Here is a 24,469-nt window from a genome sequence, read left to right as displayed (position 1 = left end):
TCTAACTTGCAGATTCCCTGGTTCTCCCTTCTGGTATCACCGCCCTTAACCTCAGTGTTCTGGGATGCCAAGTTCCTTATCTGTATTTCCTATGCATGCCATCTCATTGGCTTTTTGTAATCCAGGTTTCTTCAAACATTTAATTAGGTCCACTTCTGTCTCATTTTCTTGGTTTCAAAAACTGTTATTTTTATTTTTCTTAACTATATTTTATCTTATCAGTCACTGGAAAGGAAAGGAAGGAAAATATTTGTTGAATCACACATTTTCAATTCATTTGAAATCCCTGGGTTAGTACTAAAAGTTTCATTAAAAAAAAATATATATATATGTGTGTGTGTGTATATATATACATATATATATATATATATATATATATATATGGATTATTTCTCCAATGTTGTGTAATTATAGAAAAGAATCCAGGCATTTTAACACGATATTCAAAGCTTTCTATCATTGTGAGTAATGTATTTCTTTTTTAATATACTCTTAGCTTTATTCTTGTGGTAGGTAATATTCGATATGATCCTCAAGATGCCTGGCCCCTTATGTACATTCCTCTTCTCCCAGTTGTTCAATTACTCATTCATCTATGTTCTACTGTGCAGTGAATTTGCGGATGCAATTAAGATCCCAAATTAGTTTACTTTAAGATTATCTCATTGGGCTTGACCTAATCCCATAAACCCTTTAAAAACGGTTTCCTCCGGCTTGTCTAGGAATTCAGACATTTGGAAAATGAGGGGTATTTGACGCGTGAGAAATTTTCAGTTGATGGCTTTGAAGATGGTGGATGCTACATGACAAGGAATGCAGCAGCTTCTAGAGGCTAGGAGAAGTCTCCGGCTGACAGCTAACAAGGAAACAGGTATCTCAGTCCTGCAGCCACAAAGAACTGAATTCTGCCAGCAGTAAGAATTAGTTTGGAAGTAGATTTTTCCCTAGAGCTTCCAGTTGAAAACTCAGTCTGACTGCCACCCTGATATCAGTTTTGTCTACCTTGAGCTCACAACACAGAACCTGTGTGTCCGACTTTTGACAGAGAACTTGTGGCTAAACGTGTGTCATTCTAAGCCATTTAGTTTGTGATGGTTTTTTAGGTAGAAATAGAAAACTCATACATTCTCTCACCATTCTACATTTGTTATTTGAACTCTAAACGTTCTTTTCTGCGTCTTGACATCACTATTTCTGACTTAAAAACTACCTGTGATGCCCTTATTCTCTCTTCTGTTTGTCTTTTTAATGCTATTTTTCATTGTTGTTGTTGTTGTTTTGTTTTTGACAATTACCCAATGCTCGCTTATAATTCTTTAAAAATCCCTTCTGAGAAATATAACATCTTTCTTTTCTGAAAAACTATCACTTTGTATCCCATATATGATATACTTTATTCTGCCAAAATTTATGTTGTTGATATTAGGAGGCATTCCTTTATCCATTTCTTTGCTTCTGTAGTACCTTCAATCGTGTCTTAGGTCTAGGAAATAAATTATACTGTTGAATTACATTATGATATTACAGGGACAAACACTGTAATAAGCTAAACAAAGAGAGGAGGGACTTAAATACAAACTATCACATTGTTGACTCTAAATTAAAGGAATGCTTATAGAAATTTAGGCTTGCAGATTCAATTATGAAAGGTTTTATCCTCTATAAAATAAAAATGGCAAGTTATGTCACTTGATCACATCACATTTTATAGTTTGAGAAGCATTATCAAATTTGTTGTTTTATTTTAATTTCCCCCCAAATTTCTAAAAAGTAGGAAGTCTTACATTTAATAAATAAGGATATAGACTTCCTTATACTATTATTTATAAAGTCAAATAGATTACTGTTAACGAATCCCAGACTCCTGATCAATCTTGTGGCTTGAATTTAATCTTTCCCCCAAACATGCTATACTGTTCTGTTATGGTAAATTTGTGCTAGATTGTAATTATATCTTAGGTACTGTATTAGTTTCCTTTTGTTGCTGCAGCAAATTATTATGAATGAAGTGGCCTAAAACAACACAAATTTGTCTTATGGTCTGAATATCAGAAGTTGTAAAAGCAAGGTGTCAGCAGTACTATGATCCTTCTGGAGAAGCTAAGGGAGAGACCATTACTTGTCTTTTCCAGCAGCCACACTCATTCCTTGGGTCATCACCCCCTTCCTCCATCTTCAAAGCCAGCAGCAGCATAGCATATTCAAATCTTTCTCTCTCTTTCTCTCTTTCTCATTTCTCCTTCTGTTGTGACATCTCTTTCTCTGACTACCCTGCTTCTTCTTTCATTTATATGAACGATTGTGACTATATCTGGAAATTTGTCATTCAAAGTAACCTATTTGCAAGTTCCAGGCATTAGTGGTATAAATTTATTCTGGAAAAATCTTAGAGGGACCGTTATTATATCTAGACATAATAGACATAACATAGACAGGTATCCATGGTTAGAGCTATAGGTAAGCTCTATTAATAGGTATTAAGTATTAAGATTAGCAGACTTTAGAAAGACAACTCAATTAAAACTGCATTTGAACACTTCCACATATTAAACTTAAAGAGGAAACTTAGTAGAAATAGTATAGAAAATTTTACTTTGTTGAATGTATTTTGTTTACCTAGTTCAGTAGATATTTTCAGTAAACAACAAGCAGCTCTTTCTGATTTTCCTATGATGACACAAAATTTGGTTTGCCCAGAATGCAAGCTGCCACACTGTTGTTTGAGTTTTAGTGAATTAATTTTAAATAGATATCCAGTAAAAGAGGTCATATTAGCACTGGAGTCATAAAATTAAATGCAAAAAACATAACTTGCCTTTGTTCTCTTACTTTGACCTAGTCTATAACTAATTTCAGTGTTTGGAGGTGAAATATCACCAACATTTTTTTTCCATAGTTAAAACTCAATAATTTAAAATCTTAATACAGTAGTTTCTTTGCAAGCTTCTCAAACTCTCAAAGTGATTAAGTTATAAACCTTTTTTTTTTTTTTATTATATCTTTTAGAACTCTTAGGAGGACAGTTGTACTGTTCTACCAAGAACAAGTCAATTGTCAGCAGAAAGCAATAATGAAGTAGTATTGACTCAATCCCATTGGTTTCATTAAGAAAACTACCTGATAAGTTTAGAAAACAAATTAAGTCCTTTATAATTATCTACTGAGAGCATTTATTTTTAATAATTTATATAAAAATGAACAAAATAAAGTATTTATGACATGCACTTTTTATAAATTTATTTTTAATTTCTTAAAACATACATGTAGGAACCATTGCTGCAAAACAAAAATATGAGTAAAATTTAAAAATTCAGACAAATAAAATATGATACTGATTTTCTAAAATGTAAAAATGCATTTTAAAATGTCTCTGTAGAAATGCACTTAATATCTGTGTGTTACACAAAGGAAATGTCTGATTAATAAAAACATACTTATTCATACTTTTTAAAAAATATTTTATTTATTTATTTGTCAGAGAGAGTGAGCACAGGCAGGCAGAGTGGCAGGCAGAGGTAGAGGGAGAAGCAGGCTCCCAGCTGAGCAAGGAGCCCCATGTGGGACTCGATCCCAGGACGCTGGGATCATGACCTGAGCTGAAGGCAGCCGCTTAACCAACTGAGCCATCCAGGCTTCCCCTTATTCATACATTTAAATTGACTTAATTCAAAATGTTTCTAATATTTGTTTACTTAAATAATATGCCACTTGATTAATATTTTTGAAAAAGAGTTGTGTCCAAGTTTATAAGATAGAGTAGCCTTTGGGCCAGTGAGCTCAGTCTCAAATGAGATCCACATACAATACACAGAATTCTACCTTTTAACATTAGAGTTAGAATAATGAAGAGAAAGAAACTGGTATTTATTGAGTGGGTGATGAGGATTAAGGGGACCACTTGTTGGGATGAGCACTGGAGCTGTTGTATGTAAGTGATGAATCACTAAATTCTAGACCTGAAAACAATTTTACCATATATGTTTGCTAATGAGAATTTAAATAAAAACTTGAAATAAAAATAATAATAAAAATAAAGTGCATTGATACATAATTTAAGAAGGAAAAGGAAAACCTATTGCTGTATATTTCTGTTCGAAATTTACTGCTGTTTCACTGCAATAGAAGGGACAGATCTCCATTGACTTGGCAAATTAGTATGCTCAAATGCAATAAAGAGAAATGGAATAAGGAAAAAAAGCAAAAAAGATATCACCATGAAATTGCAGAGTTTGGGCAATTTCTTGATATATCTCCAATTTCAATTTTATTTGGGATAATAATGCGCTCAAGTAAATATTAAAAATCCAGCTTCCTGGAGATACTGCACATTTTCACTTAAAAAAATACAGGCCATCATATCATACCAGGTGTTTTCTCTCCAGCTGGGGTCTTCACATTCCCACAGCAGTTCTGGAGCTCTGTCCTTTGGCATTCTGTTACAATTTAGTTGCTGAGAGAGGGCATCAACTGGGTAGAAATGTGAGCCATATATCGTATATAGGAACTATTCTCTCTTGGAAAGGCTTCCATGGGTATAATTTCTATGGTCCCGGTAAGAGACAAATGTAGTTTTCACACAGGGAGGTCACCAGTGACAGCTTTTTCCCAAGTGTTAATAAATCCTTAACATTCTTCTCAGCCCAAACACAATTTTCCAAACAGAAGTTATTTTCGATCATAGGCAAAAGTGCCTATTAACACAATTGATATTCTGCCTTTATGACATGTCTAAAAAACATAGCCATAAAGTTACTTCAAAATAAATTCCAAATAAATTCAAATAAATTCAAAATAAGTAGGGTATGTTTGCTGACCCTTCATTCAAAATTTCTTCATTTTATGTTAAGTGATAAGTCACTTAACACTTGTATAAATATTTTTGAGAGAGAAAAAGAGTAAAAAAAACTATATCTCTATAGTATAATATTGTGTTTCCCACAGATTTTGACTATTGTCCCTGTATCTTATTTTCCACTATATTTATGCCAAAGAGATGATAAAGATATTAATCCACAAATATTTCATATTGTTAAAAATCAAGTACATAAAATTCACGAGTTTGATTTTGTCTTTTTTATTGGGTTATATATTTTTTTAAGATTTTATTTATTTATTTGACAGACAGAGATCACAAGTAGGCAGGGAGGCAGGCAGAGAGAGGAAGAAGGCTCCCTGCTGAGCAGAGAGCCAGATGCGGGGCTGGATCCCAGGACACTGGGATCATGACCTGAGCAGAAGGCAGAGGCTTTAACCCACTGAGCCACCCAGGCACCCCATTTATTGGGTTATATTGATTTACTTGTGCATGCTGAGAAACCTTAGAAATATTCAGAACAATTTAGTTATTACACCACAGATATAAGCATGTGATGAGAGGATCATAATTTTTTCTTTTTGTTTCAGTTTTAAAATATATCTAATTTTCATATTTCAAATTTAAATTTAAAAATCTCTTCTCAAAGTAAAACATACTAGTAAGGAAAAAAATGGAAAAATACCATATAGTGGGAAATAAAAATACAATTCTGATTTTATGCTACAAAGAGAAATATCAACAATTTTTACTCTACTGATGCAGATACATTTGATTATAAGTTATTAGTATGCTGTTTTTAAAAATAGCATAATACAACAATATTCCTAATATTTCACAATTCTTATTGGTAATAACTGCATGGTATTTCCTTTTAAAATCAAACCATAATTTTTAACTCTTGTTCAGTTTCAGGTCCCTCAAGTTGTTTGTGTATTTTTAAATATAAGTGTCAATATTTTTTATACCAGAGTTTCCATTGCTTCCCTTGTACTACCAAAGATCTTATTGAGATTTTTGTTAGTAAATTTTCAAAGCTTCCTATTGTACGAAGAAATTAATCACTGCCATCCTGTGCCAATTCAATTTGACAAGCATTCATGAGCACTTACAATGCACGAGACACTTCTAATCCAGCACTTAAGAAAATGAACTGAATGGTTGGAAAATCAGTTTTAGACAGAACACATACAGATTACAAAGACTTTTATATTAGAACTAGAATGAGTTTTTGTCCACAAAGAGAAACTTGAGTTAATGGAATCTAAAGAATGAGAGGCCTTGGGGAAAGATATTGTTCAGATCTGATATGCCATTAAGAGATTAGATGCTTTTAAAGCTGCCATGAGAAATGTCCAAATGATACACATTCATGATAGTAATGGGAAAAGAAATTTTAAAAAGAGTCTTCCACAGGTTCGCTCAGCACAATGCCATTGATTAAATAATGACTAGAAGGAAATTACACAATGAAGTGTGATACCATTCACTTGAATATCTTAACCTCCTCTGAAGAAATATATTTGCTAATATTCTAATAGTACCCACTGCATGGTGTCTTCCAAGAAAGCTAAATTGATTCAGGAAATAGAGATGGTGATTGAGTTGTAATTCTTTAAGGGTATCACTTCTATGTAAGATAGAAATCATACTTAGTTTTTCAAAAGCAACTGAAAATAGTTCTTGGTAGAAACAACTCTTGGGAATTCAAAAGAAATTTTAAAACAGCTTCAAGAGAATAGGTACTATTTCTTCTTTGAATGTTTGGTAGAATTCTCCAAGGAATCTGTCAGGTTCTGGACTCTTGTTTTTTGGGAGTTTTTTGATCACTGCTTCAATCTCATTACTAGATATTGGTCTATTCAGGTTGTCAATTTCTTCCCAATTCAGTTTTGGGAGTTTATAGGTTTCCAAGAATGCATCCATTTCATCGAGGTTGGTTAAATTATTGGCATGTAACTGTTGATAATAATTTCTGATGATTGTTTCTATTTCTTATACACTAACAATGAAAATATACAAAGGGAAATTAGAGAATTGATTCCATTTACCATAGCACCAAGAACCATAAGATACCTGCGAATAAGCCTAATCAAAGAGGTGAAGGATCTGTACTCGAAGAACTACAGAACACTCATGAAAGAAATTGAAGAAGACACAAAAAGATGGAAGACCATTCCATGCTCATGGATCAGAAGAATAAACATTGTTGAAATGTCTATACTGCCTAGAGCAATCTATACTTTCAATGCCATCCCGATCAAAATTCCACCGGCATTTTTCAAAAGCTGGAACAGACAATCCTAAAATTTATATGGAACCAGAAGAGACCCTGAATTACTAAGGAAATGTAGAAAAAAACAAACAAACAAACAAAAACAAAAACAAAAAAACAAAAATGAGGGCATCTTGTTGCCTGATTTCAAGCTTTACTACAAAGCTGTGATCACCAAGACAGCATGGTACTGGCACAAAAACAGACATATAGACCAGTGGAACAGAGTAGAAAGCCCACATATGGACCCTCAACTCTATGGTCAAATAATCTTCGTCAAAGCAGGAAAAAATATACAGTGGAAAAAAGACAATCTCTTCAATAAATGGTGCTGGGAAAATTGGACAGCTATATGTAGAAGAATGAAACTCGACCATTCTCTTACACCATACACAAAGATAAACTCGAAATGGATAAAAGACCTCAACACAAGGCAGGAATCCATCAGAATCCTAGAGGAGAACGTAGGCAATAACCTCTTTGATATCAGCCACAGCAACTTCTTTCAAGATATGTCTCCAAAGGCAAAGGAAACAAAAGCGAAAATGAACTTTTGGGACTTCATCAAGATCAAAAGCTTCTGCACAGCAAAGGAAACAGTCAACAAAACAAAGAAGCAACCCACGGAATGGGAGAAGATATTTGCAAATGACACTATAGACAAAGGGCTGATATCCAAGATCTACAAAGAACTCCTCAAACTCAATGCACACAAAACAGATAATCACATCAAAAAGTGGGCAGAAGATGTGAACAGTCACTTCTCTAAAGAAGAAATACAAATGGCTAACAGACACATGAAAAAAATTGTTCATCATCATTAGCCATCAGGGAGATTCAAATCAAAACCACATTGAGATACCACCTTACACCAGTTAGAATGGCCAAAATTAACAAGACAGTAAACAACAAGTGTTGGAGAGGATGTGAAGAAAGGGGAACCCTCTTGCACTGTTGGTGGGAATGCAAGGTGGTGCAGCCACTTGGGAAAACAGTGTGGTGATTCCTTAAGAAATTAAAAACAGAGCTACCCTATGACCCTGAAATTACACTACTGGGTATTTACCCCAAAGATACAGATGTAGTGAAAAGAAGGGCCATCTTTACCCCAGTGTTCATAGCAACAGTGGTCACAGTTGCCAAACTGTGGAAAGAACCAAGATGCCCTTCAATGGACGAATGGATAAAGAAGATATGGTCCATATATACAATGGAGTATTATGCCTCCATCAGAAAGGATGAATACCCAACTTTTGTATCAACATGGACGGGACTGGAAGAGATTATGCTGAGTGAAATAAGTCAAGCAGAGAGAGTCAATTATCACATGGTTTCACTTACTTGTGGAGCATAAGGAATAACAGAGGACATTGGGAGAAGGAGAGGAGAAGTGAGTGGGGGGAAATTGGAGGGGGAGAACAACCATGAGAGACTGTGGACTCTGAGAAACAAACTGAGGGTTTTGGAGGGGGTTTGGGTGATCCTGGTGGTGGATATTATGGAGGGCATGTATTGCACGGAGCACTGGGTGTGGTGCATAAACAATGATTTTTGGAAAACTGAAAAAAAATTAAATTTAATTAAAAAAAAAGAAATTTTAAGCTTGTGGAAACAGTAATAGTGGGTGATATATTAACTTACTAAGAAATACAAAACTAATAACAGCAGTATTGGAGCAGTTCAAAGCCGTAATGGATTTACTTGTAGAAGGGAAACTACCTAACAAGGTAATTCTAATTATTTTTCTAACTATACCAATTATTTACTATCATCTAAATCCAACATAAAAGTGACATTGAAAACATTGATCTTTGAATGTAAAAACTGGAAAGAATTTACATGTCATCAGCATCTTCATCTGTAGACGCAAATGTCTAAGAATATATCTAAGAATATGAATTATCCACATCTACTAAATGAGTATGTAAGTTAAAATTATATCTGGCTTCAGGTAAAAGAAAACTCAAATAAGTTGGATTTTTTTCCCCAAAACTACCTAAATAATCAGTCCTAGTAATTCAACAATGCTGTTAGGGTATAGGAATCTTTATTTTATTTTATTTTTTTGTTCTGCTATATTTGGCATCTAGACCTTCTCTGCTAAGCTGATAGCTATTTTCAGTAGCTGATAGCTAAGAGGCTGCTGCCCTCTTAGACTCACAGTTACACATGAGTAGGAAGCAAATGACATGGTTAAAAACAAAACAAGACAAAACAAAACAAAAACAGAAAGGTATCTTTTCTTCTAATGAGGCTTTCCTTTTTAAAAATTTTTTTAGGGACATCCTCCTCAGAAACATTTACTTCAGTTAGTGAGGATTGTATCACTTTGCCATTCTTATTTACAAAGGAGGTTGAGATCTTTACTATTTTAGTTGAGTACTTTACTTAGCCACCAAATTGGAATTCTACTAATAATGAGGTAGAAGGATATAATTGATAAAGGGAAGGCAATTTGCAAGGTTTACCACAGCCATCACAGCTAGACTACCCACTCTCTGGTGAAAAACTCTATTAATCAGGGTTCTCCAGAGAAACAGAACTATGTGTGTATTTATATATGTGGAGAGAGAGAGAGAGAGAGAGTGAGATGATGATAGATAGATAGATAGATAGGTGAATGACAAGGAGAGATTTTAAAGAATTCACTCACACAATTGTGGGTGAAATCAAGTCCAAAGTTGGCAGGGCAGACCACCAGCCTGGAACACCAGGAAAGAGCTGATGTTAGTCTCAAGTCCAAAGGCTATCTGGAGGTGTTCTTTCATCTCCAAGGACTTCAGTCTTAGCTATTAAAGCCTTCAGCTGATTGAATGAATTATGGAAGGTAATCTGCTTTGCTAGGATTTAATGAATAAATCTGATCACTCATCTGATTTAAATGTTAATCTTATTCAAAAAGTTCTTTCACAGTGACACCAGGACATGTGACCAAATACTTGGCTTTGACCAAATATTGACCAAATAGTTGATCAAATATATGGCCTAGCCAGGTTGACACATACTGTTAACTATCACAAGTCCACTCCTCATCAACTTCTCACCCGTAGGCACACTTTACAGGTCATATGCTTCCTAACATGATTCAGCTATGCTGTCTACAACCAAAAACACATTCAGGCCTCAGAAGAGGATGCAGAGTGGTTGGGTGGGTGGTGTTCACTCTTCTCCTTGATACCCTAGAATTTTAGTACTATGATGTAAAGTTAGTATTTAAATACGATGGTGTAAATTTGATACATCTTATGTTATATAAGAAGAAGATAAAGGAGGGAAGAAAATAAAGGGTATATATATTCATAAATGCCCACGACAATTACAGTCTTCACTTCTGTAACTAGTCACATGCTGTTGTTGGTATTTATATCTGCCTTCTTCCACCGCCTAGTCCCTTTGCCTTCAGCAAGCACATCAGCTGGTTGTGGTTCTTTCTCCTGTGAAGTGACCCTAACTTTCATTCCTAAAGGGATGAGTGGTACCATCCCTATTTGTACACCCTGATTTTTAACCTTTCAATCTAGTTATGAAAGGAACATCACCATATGTTGGATACTCATTCAGAGCATCCTAGAGAACGGTGCTCCAGCCATTCAAGGTATTGTCACATAGAAAGAGCTATGACGGAATCTTCAAAAGGCCATTCCACCATTCTATCAAATAAGCTACTTCAGGATGGTAGGGAATGTAATAAGATCAATGAGCTATATGAACATAGGCCCATTGTCACTCTATATTTGCAGTGAAGTGAGTTCCTTGATCAAAAACAAGGCTGGGTAGTATACCATGATTGTAAATGAGGCATTTTGTAAGTCCGTGGACTATAGTTTTGGCAGAAGCATTGCATGGAGAAGTGACAGGTCCATATCTAGAGGAAGAATAAAACACTGCCATTTTCATGAAGGAAACTGTCCCAATTTAATCAACCTGCCACCAGGGAACTGGCTGATCAACCCTGGGAGAACGGTACCATATTGAGGGCTCACTGTTTTTAATTTGTTTTGTTTCCACTTTTTATTTCTCTTTTAAAAATTTTTAATTGAAGTTGGCATACAATATTATATTAGTTTCAGGTATACAGAGTAATGATTCAATGTTATAAAATGATCACCATGATTAAGTCTAGTTACCATCTGTCACCATACAAAGTTATTACAACGTTGTTGACAATATTCCCTATGCTGGACTTATACTCTCATGACTAATTATATTTTACAACTGGTAGTGTGTATCTCTTAATTTCCTTTACCTATTATCTTACCCACCTCCTCTCTGATAACAACCAGTTTTTTCTCTGTATTTATGAGTATGTTTCTATTTGGGGTTTTTTTTGTTGTTGTTGTTCATTCGTTTTGGCTCATTACTGAGTTCTGTTCCTGGCAGATAAGGCACTCAGAGGTAGCTATAGACAGTCATCCTTGTTGAGTGGAAGTCCATGTTGCTGACCCCATGTATAACCACCATCCATGCCCCCATAGCCACTTTGTTCATGAGCTCACTGGGCAGTGACAGGGGTGGCTGAGGAGACAGGCTGTGTGGTATTCACAGAACAGGTTATCCTATCTACATTAATGTAAAAATCGTCTTCTATTGAGGTGATCCTTTGTGGAGCATTCAGACAGGACACAAATACCTTCAGATTCTTAGACCATTTAGAGGGATCTAGCCACATACCTTTCTCCAGACCTCCTTGTCACTAATTTTTCAATTATGTTCCTCCCAAGTTTCTAACTATCCTGCCAACCCATGGGACACAGCCCATGGATCAGTATATCTCTTCTGGCCATTTCTCCTCCCAAGAAAAATGAACAACACTGATCCAAAGTTTGTACACTGGGAGGATTTCCTTTCATCACTGTCCTTGCGGGATGTCCCTCAAGCAGTGATGCTGCACTTTCCACTTTGGGTAGTGCCTGCATATAGTGCAGAACTATCTGGAAACTACACCTGACTTTTTTCTTCCTCTATCATTGGTCACTTGCCTAGTGTTGTGGTTCAGATCATTCTTTTCCCACCCTTTATAAACTTACAGCTAAGGAATGTCAGTGCTGACACACAGCTAAGAACAGTAATCAAAACAAAATAATCTGCAGCTCACTACCCCTTTTACTCTGACTGTGTGAGGAGAGCTCAGTCTTTACTCAAATATCACCTTTCAATGAGGAGACACACCTTCTATGAGGGACACAACCTGAGTTGATGCCCATTTAGTCTTTCCTTGAATGTGGATAGAAACCGTGATTTGTTTCTAACTGATGAAATAGGAAAAAAACTCCATTAATTAGGTTGCTTTATATAGATTGTGTTATATAAGTTTCAGTCTCAGGGGTGCCTGTGTGGCTCAGTTGTTAAGTGTCTGCCTTCAACTCAGGTCATGATCCCAGAGTCCTGGGATTGAGCCCCACATTGGGCTGCCTGCTCCATGGAAAGCCTGCTTCTCCCTCTCCCACTTTCCCTGCCTGTGTTCTGTCTCTCACTGTCTCTCTCCCTGTCAAATAAATAAAATCTTAAAAAAAAAAAAAAAAAAAAAGACTCAGTCTCAGCAGAATGGAGACTCTTCCTTGCTAATGGTGAAGAACTGCCGTGTTGTAAGATAGCTTGTGAGTGGGTTATGGGGCAAGAAACTCCTGGCAGCTGCAGTTGCTGAGAATGGCTCTGGCTGCCAGGTGATAGGAAGCCTGGGCCCTCTGCCCTGCCCCCACAGGAAATGGATTCTACCAACAACTTCCAGGAGCTTGGGAGATTATTTTTCCCAAGACAAGGCTGCAGATGAGAATGCAGCCTGGCCAACACCTTGATTGAGCAAAGCCTACTGACCTACAGAAGCCATGAGATAATAAATCTGTGCTATTTTAAGCTATTAAGTTTATGGTCATTGTTAAACAGAAACAGAAAAGTCACCTAATAGAAATCCTTCCCTCATCATTGTGTTGTAAGTTGGTATCTCTCCCCTTGCTGCATGAACTCTGTTTGACTTTGTTTCTTCTACCGAATTTTCACTGTGTCCTGAAGAATACAACTAACTTATTTATATATGTCTTAATATGTCTTTCTCAACTCTCATGAACATTTCAAGAAACAAACAACCTTTTTTTCTTCTGTCACAGATGCATCGACTATGCTTAGAATAACAGCTGACATGTAATGTACACTCAATTAATACTTGCTGAGAGATAAATGGATATATGCCTCACAGCCAAGTCAGCCCAACCTAAAAGCACAGCTTGAAAACCATAGAGCAGCATAAATATAGGAGATAAATCATAAGAAATGTTCCAGGAAATCATGATTCCAGTCCTGGTTCTACCATGTGATTTTGGACTAGTCACTAAAATCTGCTTAGCTTCAGTTTTGCTTTCTCTAAATACAGATCATAATGTTCACCGTGTTTGTTTATATGTTTATTTTCAGACCCAAGCAAAGTAACATATACAATATTGCTTAATAAATTTTAAGGAACAATATCAATTCTAGATGAAATATGGGTGGCTAATATGTATATAAAAATATTCCAGCTTTCCTAGGAAACAAAAGAATTATAGGCAAAACACTAATGATATATTATTTGTTGCCTATTAATTAAATGAATTAAGAGCGATGCTACCCAATATTGGATATGATGTATACTCTTATATACAATTCGGAGGACTACAAAAATAGTTTAAAGTTAGGAACAGCAGTTTAGAAAACCTCAAAAAGTGCAAATGCGTATCTTCTATTCCAACTGTTTTGTTTGTGGGAACTGATTCTTGGATGTAATTAGACAAGTGTACAAAATATGAGAATATTCATGGAAGTTTGATTTGCAATTATAAAACAGTGTAATTTACTTAAATGCCAAGCACAAAATGATGAGTTATCTAAATGGTTCTCTCTTCCTCTCTCTCTTTTTCTATCACTTTTTCTCACATTGTTTAATTTTTTTTTTTTAACATATAATGTATTATTAGCCCCAGGGGTACAGGTGTATGAATCGCCAGGTTTACATACTTCACAGCACTCACATTGTTTAAAGTTTTGCCAGCCTCTGAAAACACCACCACTAACTTGAGGCCAGAATCATAACTTTCCCACCCATCCAATTCCATGAGTTTCCTGAGACTGTATCTGAGGATCAGTGACCTGTGTTGTCCTTACAACATCTTGGTTCTTTCTAGACGAATAGAAGTAAATCAGCGAAAAGTAGACTAGGCCCTCTGAGGTAGTATTACCAAAGGATGTTGATTCTGTTTTCCATTCTCTATTTGTGTATTTCCAAAACATAGACAGAATCATATGCCAGGGTACATTGTAATTTGTTTTATAATGCTGGGGCTAGACCATATCTTCCCACAAATTCTTTTTAACGTTCTTCTAATTTTTTAATTCTTACTATCTGTCATCTCTGTCCTGACATTTATCACTAAGAATTTCTTTTGAGTGACTTTCAATAAATTGTTCAGGGAACTTTTGAAATAGCATTGATATTTCTGTAAGTCTCACAGGTATTATCTTGTATATTTCTTTGTGTGAACTTGAACTTAAGTTTTCTTTCCATTTGGCATTCTCAAAAGCATTTACTCAGTTTCTATTATTTACCTTTCAAAATTACTCTACTAGATAGAAAATATGATGTAAGAGTTTGTTTTTGCTGTAGAAAAATCCGAGAAAGGTATCAAGGCTGATAAATTCTAGCCTAAAACTAACCAAAGTATTTGTCCCATAAGCCCTACGGCTAAATAGACCATCAGTGTTAGGCAAACTCATTTACCTTGATATCACGTAGTCTGTCACTGAGATAAGAGAATTATTTGTCCACAGAAGGAGACTGACATCAGTAGGGACACTTGAATGTAGCTTGGTGTATCTTGACAACCTCTATAAGACTAAAGAAACATTTACATTCTAAATATACACAGTTCTCTAAATGCACATCCAGAGTCTGATTCCAGCCACATCAATCATTCGCTTATTCACAGTAAACACAATGGTACTGGCATTTGGTAATTGATGGACTCCTTGATCTTTAACTACTATGTCAATAGAAACTGGTTAATTCAAATCATAATGGTTAATATGAAACAAGAAATAGGAAACTCTTGGCATTTCATATACTTGCTTTAGAAAAGCTTGCCTTGGGGCGCCTGGGTGGCTCAGTGGGTTAAAGCCTCTGCCTTCCGCTCAGGTCATGATCTCAGGGTCCTGGGATGGAGCCCTGCATCAGACTCTCTGCTCTGCGGGGAGCCTGCTTCCCCACCTCTCTCTCTCTACCTGCCTCTCTGCCTACTTGTGATCTCTGTCAAATAAATAAATAAAATCTTTAAAAAAAAAAAAGCTTGCCTTATGTCAGAAACATTATATTTTTAACTTACTATTATATATACCTATATGTATTAGAAATTAATTTGTATCCTAGAGATTTTAATAAAAATAGTCCAGTCTGACTTTCTTGTTTGTCATCTGCTGTCTTCCAAAGGATAGGAAATAAACTATCTCAATTTGTTAAAATAGCATTATTTAAAAATAAGAGTTAAAATTTTTTTGAACATTCTTATATTTCAACTTTTTTTCTTAATTTCATTTGACACTTTGATTCTTTAAATATTTATTTTAGAGAATTTGGTCTCTATTTTCTTTCAAATTCTCTGTTAGCATCCTCCTCCTAGCACCCAAACCCTCTCCTGATTGAATGCCTCTTTCTTGAAATGCCAAGTAGTATTTCTCAGTAAAGGTAATACCCTTTAGGCCACTCAATTATGCACATCAAATAAGTCACCAATTCTACTTTTTCTTCCTACTGCAACTGCCTTAGAAAAGGTTCTTCGTGTTTCTTACCTAGACTACTATAGTATCCTACTTATGCATCCCCTTATCTTTAATATTGTTCCATGGCAAAATTTCATGCACACTGATGAGAAATGGTTCTTGACAAAATGAAAATCCCATTGTAGCACTGCATTGTTTAAAATCCTTCAGTGTTTCCTCCAGTCACATTTCATAATGTGATAGGTTTGGTTTGGTTAGATAAGGTAATTCATCAATTCTCATCAGTTCTACACATACAATCTTCTTTAACCATACTTCTATCTGCATTTTTTTTTTTTTGGAATATGCATGCTCCTATTTCTACATTTACACAAAATTTCCCTGAACTATTATTTCACCTCCAACATCCAACCCTTCTTCTTCATGTTTTTTTATATCCTTGAAGATCCAAATCAGATGTCACTTTTCCCAGGTAACCTTCTTGGGATTTTTTGGGAACCCCTCTTCTGTCCTTACATTGCACAGTAAAAATACCTCAATCAATGACTGCTGTTATCTCTTCCTGTATGTGTTCTCTTATTTCCAAAAAATACATATACACAAACACTCACATACACTTACACACTCACAGACACATGGACACAAACCATATAAAGGTAAGGACATTTTGCTTAATCTTTTTCTTAAATCCCAGCCATTTAACAGCCATTTAACAGAGCTAGTGTTCAATAATTATCTTTGAATAAGTCTTGCTATGACTTCAAAGTTTTAGGAAATAGAGGTGACCAAGATTATGAATACCTAAAATTTGGAGTTAAGACTTTTTTGCCCTATTATACTCAAATTCTAGATATTTTTTTCATGATCAATATTCTATAGTATTTTAAAATAATTATTCTTTATTCTGGAATAATCTTATGTATATGCATATATACACACCTTATATAAATCCCATTAGTTCAAATATTAGAAACTACTTGAAGCTTAAGCTATGGTTCTATGTAGGTGAAATTAAGTAGATATAATTCAAGATCACCAGGAGTCTGACATTATTTCATCAGTATGACTAACTTTTTTTGAGGCCAGAAATTTCCCAATTTAGAGGATCTAAGTGATTCACATATAAACCAACACCTATTTATTGATCAGGCATTTTATATACCAGGCATTGTTTTAAGCCCCTGGCATACACCAGTGTATATGTATAAGGCATTTATTAAGACTTTATTCAATCACTTCATAAAAATGTAATTAGTGTATGCTTTATTATCTTAGAGTCCTACTCAAAGACTCTGAAATATCACAAATGCATAACACCATAAGTCTTCATGAGAAAAACAATAGTACTTTAATTATTTTTAATAACTATACACTATCTCTGTGGAAAACTATAGTGAAAGTATTTGGGGCATGGGACCACTTTGGTGTCTCTTAAATCATGCCACAAACATGTCTATTTATCAATTCTATTCAAGTTGACATTCTCTTTTTCCAGCCAAAATGCTTTCAACCCCCCAAAAATGAACTCCTTTATTACAAATGAAAAATATGCCCAGTGTAAAAAGAATTTCTAAAAATCACTATCACTTTTCTTCCCAGATCTTGAGTTATTTGGGGAATGCGCTGATGTTTGAAGGGAGGGATTGTTTTAAATCACATCAATAGAGTTTATTTGCCTTATTGACTAACATAAAACATTTATTCTTCTTAGAAAATATGAAAAAGGCCAGATACCTTTCTAATATGCAGCACATCAAAATGATGAATTTTATTATATATAATTGAAACATACAAGCTAATTAAATTTGTTTGAAAATTAGGGGTTTACAAGACTCCAACACTTCCATGTGAATTAGGCACAGAATCTTGGCAGAAAAATCAGTAAGCAGAGATGAAAGTTTTCAATTTCAATTTAGCTAAGGCTTAGCTATATCCTTAATATAATGTAATAACATTCTTTGGCATTTTCACAAGCCAAAGATACAAAAAATATTTTTACTAGAAGTGAATTGGCACAAATGTATTTTCCTTAGATGAGGTCAAAGATAATGTACTGGAAAATTCCAAGAATAATAATAATAGTTTTAACATTGCCATAGAGCCAAATGCCATTAATCATTTCCATATTTCTTAATAGAGGCTCAAAGAACTGAAACAAAGGGAATTTGCTCGAAATGTAGCATCTAAATCCAGGAAAGATGAAAGAAAACAGGAAAAAGCACTCCAACGCCTGCACAAGCTGGCCGAGCTAAGAAAGGAAACTGTGTGGTGAGTGTGCAATGAAATCTTAAGTTTTCTTAAAGCATAATGACCAAAAAAATAAAAAAAATTAAAAAAAGGACATAGAAATAAAGGGCACAATTCTATTTATTTCTGTACCTAGAATAACAGAGTCACATTTTCATGGCTTTCTGTGAGCTGTAGACAGTCATTTAAATTTTATGCAAACAACTGTTTATTGCACATTTCAATAAAAATAATTCCTATAATTTTACTTTTCAAAAAAATTAATTTCATATTTACTCTGATATTTGCACTTAGCTGAAAACCATTCTGTTTCTTACTGGAAATTCAAAATACTTGATTGAAGAAGAGAACAGAGCACCATCTCATGACCTTGTTAAAAAAGGAGTTTTAACAGGAAAATTTTTTTTAAAATGAAAATTTGGAGAATTTTTATTTGAAAGTAACTTTTACAAAAAAAATAATAATAAAGGTTAGGAAGACCTTATAAAATTCAGAGTCAAGTCAAAATTAATTTCACTGTGAATAAACAGTTACAACTGTTAGAAGTTCAAAACTCTGTTACTTTGACCTGTTTCTAACAGTGAACAGTTATAGTGTTACAATTCAGAATTTATAATTCAGGCCAAGAAACTATTATAAAAAGGAGACAGCTTTTTAGAGTGTTCTCTCCACCTACCCCAAGACAAGTGGTAGGGAATATATTGCCATATCATAACATTCTTTGGGATGTCAAGTTCGGAAAAATCAAAATTTAAATGTATTTTGAATCCTCTGGGAAACTTAAAAACAAACACAACTGCTATTCAATCATACCAACCATATATTTTTACTCTCTGTGGTAATAAGTGAAAAATTATACAAGTGCAATTTAATGTTATAGAGAATCATAGGGCCTATGCACTTTAAAGTCCTAAAGTAGCATTCCAATGTAGATGTAAAATTCTAATACATTGAGAAAACTACAGTTGATAATAAGATATGCACAAGAAGAAGCCAACTGGGGCCCCCGGGTGGCTCAGTGGGTTAAGCATCTGCCTTCAGCTCATGATCCCAGGGTCCTGAGATAGAGCCTTGCATTAGGCTCCCTGTTCAGTGGGGAGCCTGCTTCTCCTTCTCCCTCTCCTTCTGTTTTTCCCTGCTTGTGCTGTCTTGCTTGTGCTCTCTCTCTCTCAAATAAATGAATAAAATCTTTAAAAAAAAAAGAAAAAAATAAGCAAAATTTCTTATCTAAATTACTTTCTTCAATAATAGTACATACTTCATGGTACACACACACACACACACACACACACACACACTTTTCCCATTAATTTGGGGCCTCTAAAGATGTGCAAAGTAAAAAACAGTATTGTTTCTTAATATCAAATATGGTAGTAAAACAGCCCATTGTGTTAAAGATTAAGTAAAGAAAATATTCAGCTAAAAAGAAAAATTATGGGGCATTTATAACTTTTAAGAAACTAACTTTAATAGAATGGAAAATTCTGCACATCATGATTCTCTTCCAGTAAAGATGATATTCAGGTAACCTCTTGTTTTTGTGCCAGACAGTACAGTTCTTTTTATTAAGAACCCACTATTTATGGTGTACTGCAATGACAAATAGAAATTATATCTTAAGTAGTCTTTTGTCCTATACTTACTATATATTATGATATTATTTTTAACTTAGGGTGATTTTTAAATATTAAGAATAACAAGTCTAAAAAAAATTCTGAAGTCAGTATTATCTCTTAGTTAGTTTTGCGCTGCAACATTCTCCTTGGCCTGGGGTAGACTTCAGTAAATACTGGCTGGATTGAATTATTGAACTGAATTCCCAGCCCTTCTGAAGTCATAATTTTTTTAAACTTTGTTCCTATTCTCCATTTGGTATTAATGATATTAAGTATTTGAAAATTTAAATAATTTTATTTTAGCAATTCTACAATACTCCAAAATACCACTGAAGGGACCATGAGTCTAAAGAATTTTGATCAGGAAGAATGAGTTGAGAGCACAGGAGTGTCCTCGACACTGCTGTTTACAGCTATGAAAGTAACTGCAACACAGCAGGACCAAGTTATTCCAAACAGTAACAATAACTAAATGCAGTTGTAGCACTATGGAAGGGACCTATGCTATATGAAAGTAATTCTCTTACAAAGATTTTAAAATTTGAAAAAGAAATCTTATAATGACATTTCTAAAATATAAATGTTTGAATATTTTTTTGTCAAAAGTGTCTGATGTAATATACACTTTTCTTTTTGTAGTGCTCCTGGAAGTGGCCCCATGTTCAAGTCAACAACTGTTACTGTGAAAGAAAATTGTAATGAAATTTCCCAAAGAGTTGTTGTGGATGCAGTTAATAGCCAGGAAGATTTCAAATATACTTTGATTCATAATGAAGAGAATACTAAAGATGTTACCACTGTTGCTGCAGATCCAGAAAGTGCAAATATTACAGCAAAAAATAACCAACTTGGGGATCAAGCCCAAGGAATCCACAGACACAAAATTGGCTTTTCTTTTGCATTTCCAAAGAAAGCGTCTGTGAAGCTGGAGTCCTCAGCTGCAGCCTTCTCTGAATACAATGATGATGCCTCTGTGGAAAAAGGATTTAGCAGAAAAAGTAGATTTGTCCCTGGTGCTTGTCATTTTCAACTATCTTCACCAACAGATGTGCTTTTGAGTTCTGAGGAGAAAGCTAACTCTTTTCATCCACCAGAAGGAATGTGCATTGACAAAGAAACTGCTCAAACTCAAGAGATGAAAGAAGTTTCTAGTGAAAAAGATACATTTTTATTACCTTCTTTTTGCCAGTTTCAAATCCCTTTATCTTCTGATGCAGATAATTGCCAAAATTCAGTCCCATTAGCAGATCAAATACCACTGGAAGATGTTATTGTTAATGAAGACATAACTATGAGTGATAACAGTTCTGAATTGTTAGGAAATAAATCCACAGTTCTTGATTTAGCTAATGATTGCTTATCTTTGCAAGCTACCACAGAAGAAGCTGTTAAGAACAATGATGAGTCTACAGTTGAAGTTGCAAATAAAACTTATGGCCCTGAGATGTTGGCCCCTTCAAATTTTGAAGAGGAAAATATAAGCTTACATAAAAAAACAGATTTATCCAAAAGACCACGTGAGCCCTTTGTACCAGTTCTTAACAAAGATGGATCCACAATCCTTCAGTGGCCATCAGAAATGTTGATTTATACAACTACTCAACCATCAATTTCCTATAGCTGTAATCCTCTCTGTTTTGACTTCAAGGCCACTAAATTAAACAACAATCTAGATAAAAATAAGCTGCCCTTAAATGATATTTCTTTTCAGCAGAAAGGAGAAGACATTTGCAAGAGACCAGTTTCAGAATGCAAGAACACATCTGTTGCGGGACTCATTGATTATGATGTTGGAGGTAGCAGAAATGAAGGCCCCCAAGTCACTCCTCCTTCGGTTGATGATACTCTCTTCAATAACTGTAATTCTGGAAAAAATGAGACTATGGGTCCGAGGAATAGAAATATTTCCTGTAGGATCAGAAAAACAAAAAAACACCACTTTACCAAAAATCAAATGAAACAGGACACTCTAGATGAGAAATATAACAAAATAAGGTTGAAAGATACTCATGAACACTGGTTCCATAAAAGTAGAAGGAAGAAAAAAAGAAAAAAATTATGTCAGCATCACCATGGGGAGAAAACCAAAGAATCAGAAATTAGCTTCAAAATGGAATCAGAAAATAGTTACACTGATATAACTAGGAAAAATCTACTGGAAACAATTTCAGAAAAGCACTGTCTAGCTGCAGAGCAATTATTGGACTCACATCAGTTACCTGATCAAAGGCCCAAATCATCATCCATATACTTAAGTGACAATGAAGAAATGTGTAAAGCCCAGAACACTGAATATAATAGTAGTGATGCGATCAGTTCTAAAAATCACAGTACAAAGAACTCAGTTGTTTTAAATGAACAACCCAATCCAACAATGATACATTCTGGGAAACATAATTTAAGTTACTCCAGAACTTACTGTAGTTGGAAAGCCAAAATGTCCAGCTGCAGTCAGGATCACAGATGCCTAGTTCTTCAAAACGACATGAGCTGCCTGAGTCAGAACCAGGCTGTTAAAAGAGCTTATAATTCTCTCATTAACGAATCAGAAAGACTCCATCGAAAACGTAGACAACACTCGTATTCTTATTCTTCAGATGAAAGCTTAAATCGACAGAATTATTTACCAGAGGAATTTTGGAGACCACCACGGTCTTCTGCTCCCTGTAAGCCTAAAAGGAAGCGGAGGAGAAAAAGAAGCCGATTCCACATCGGAATTGAAGCTTTTGAACTCAGAGCGAACACCGATTATCCCAGGAAAGGCAATTCTTCCTTAGGTCACCAGGATGAATTAGCAAGCCAAGACCAAAAAGGGGAAATAAAACCACAAGACACTGCGAACCCTGGGAGGAAGTCAGACCAAACAGATCAAGGGGAAGACAAGCAACTTTTGCTCTCGGGCAGTCCCCTTCCTCCTGAAGCCAGTGGAGAGGCTGAGCGTTTAGCGATGGAGACCACTTCTGGGGACTCGGCAGACACTTTCCTCGAACACGCCACATCTGTCTACGAAGCCAGCGCCCCAACGAAAGAAGAAATGGACAATGCCTTGCCGGCACACAAAGAAAGAAGTGAGGATATAAATATTCAGGAGAAGCAAATTCCTTTCAAGGTGCCTCACCCTGAAAGGAACTTTAGACAGCCACAACCGAAATCCCACCTGTGCCATTACGAACTGGCGGAGGCCCTGCCGCAAGGAAAGATGAACGAGGCGCCCGCGGAGTGGCTGCGTTTTAATTCAGGAATCCTTAACACACAACCGCCCTTACCGTTCAAGGACGCACACGTCAGCGGTCACACCTTTGTAACGACGGAGCAAATCCTGGCTCCCTTAGCTTTACCAGAACAGGCACTACTGATCCCAATAGAAAACCACGAGAAATTCCGAAATCTGCCCTGCGAGGTCTACCAGCACATCCTCCCGCCCAACATGCTGGCCAACAAGGTCAAATTCACGTTTCCTGCAGCGGCTCTCCCACCCCCTAGCACACCTCTGCAGCCTCTGCCTCTGCAGCAGCCCTTCTGTTCTACCTCCGTCACCACGCTCCACCACGCGGTTCTGCAGCAGCACGCGGCCGCCGCCGCCGCCGCCGCCGCAGCAGCCGCCGCGGCCGCGGGGACCTTCAAAGTGCTTCAGCCCCACCAACAGTTTCTGTCCCAGGCTCCGGCTCTCCCCAGAACATCCTTACCTCAGATCTCAGTAGGACCGGTCGGACCCCGGCTTTGTCCTGGGACCCAGCCACCTTTTGTTGCTCCTCCTCAGATGCCAATCATTCCAGCTTCGGTTCTTCATCCTAGCCATCTGGCTTTCCCACCTTTACCCCACGCCCTCTTTCCTTCTCTGCTTTCCCCACACCCTACTGTCATCCCACTGCAGCCCCTCTTCTAGTCATCGCCACGGGAGGGAGAGAAAATGTTCGTGTGGAAACGATTGCTATGTGCGTAAATGCTCATCTACGTGGATAATTAATTTCCTACTTAAATGGTGGAAATAAACTAGCCAAGATACGGCTTCATTGATATGAAATCATTTACTGTAAGTGTAATGATGCAAATAAATTCTTAAGTTTCTGATATATAATATTATTAAGGCACTGAATAGTTTGCAAACCAATACAATATATGCTGTATATTAAGATGGTGTCTTAAGAGTATGTATAATGTACATAAAATATATTTATAGTACTGTAATTTATGTTGTAAAGTATGCTCCTTGGTTTTTTTTTAACCTTTGTGTATTTGCACCTATTTAATGTTTAGACAAAGCTGATGGCACTACGTTTTGTACCATGTTCCTTGAAAATGTAAATTCAGTGAAATATATCTCTTGCAATAAATTTTTGTTAAGTATTTAAGTAAATCAAACTTTGTTTTAGTTCGTTTTCACTGTCCTGGGAATGTATAGTAACAGTAGGTTTTGGATTTACATTGTTTCTTCTGTACATTGGCATCTCTGAGTCTCAGAGGCTCAACAGAATACCTTTGGAGCTCTATCAATACTTAAACTGTAATACCTTCCTTCGGAATAAGTATAACAGGACCATTTGTTTTTCTGTTTGTTCTAATGTTGCTTATACTCAGAGTTTACTATATTTCTTGAACAACTGGCCCTCTAGATAATAAACCATGGAAATTATGTTAAAGTAATGTTAGTGTTGAGGGGGGAATAACTCAAAAATATGCAAGTACCTAGTATTCTTTCAGGAACTGTGCAACAGCACTAGTAGACAAGAAATAGCAAATAAACAATATAAATTCTTACAACATTTTTGTATGTCA

At 35.7% G+C, this 24,469-nt stretch overlaps 1 protein-coding gene across 1 annotated transcript in view; it reads left to right on the top strand.

Annotated features, from left to right (window-relative positions):
- Window positions 1-23,579, top strand: part of ZNF804A (zinc finger protein 804A) — a gene marked incomplete at both ends in the record, with an annotated part of 278,660 nt that extends 255,081 nt beyond the window's left edge. The window contains 2 exons of the mRNA XM_080799650.1: window positions 17,968-18,098; window positions 20,333-23,579. Coding sequence (XP_080655776.1) covers window positions 17,968-18,098; window positions 20,333-23,579 — 3,378 coding nt within the window. The remainder of the gene's footprint in view (window positions 1-17,967; window positions 18,099-20,332) is intronic.
- Window positions 23,580-24,469: the final 890 nt, after the last annotated feature.

The sequence above is a fragment of the Martes martes genome (assembly GCF_963455335.1).
Source record: "Martes martes genome assembly, chromosome: 3".
NCBI lineage: Eukaryota > Metazoa > Chordata > Mammalia > Carnivora > Mustelidae > Martes > Martes martes.
Note: the sequence above shows the minus strand (reverse complement) of the source record. Positions and strands in the feature narration are given on the sequence as shown.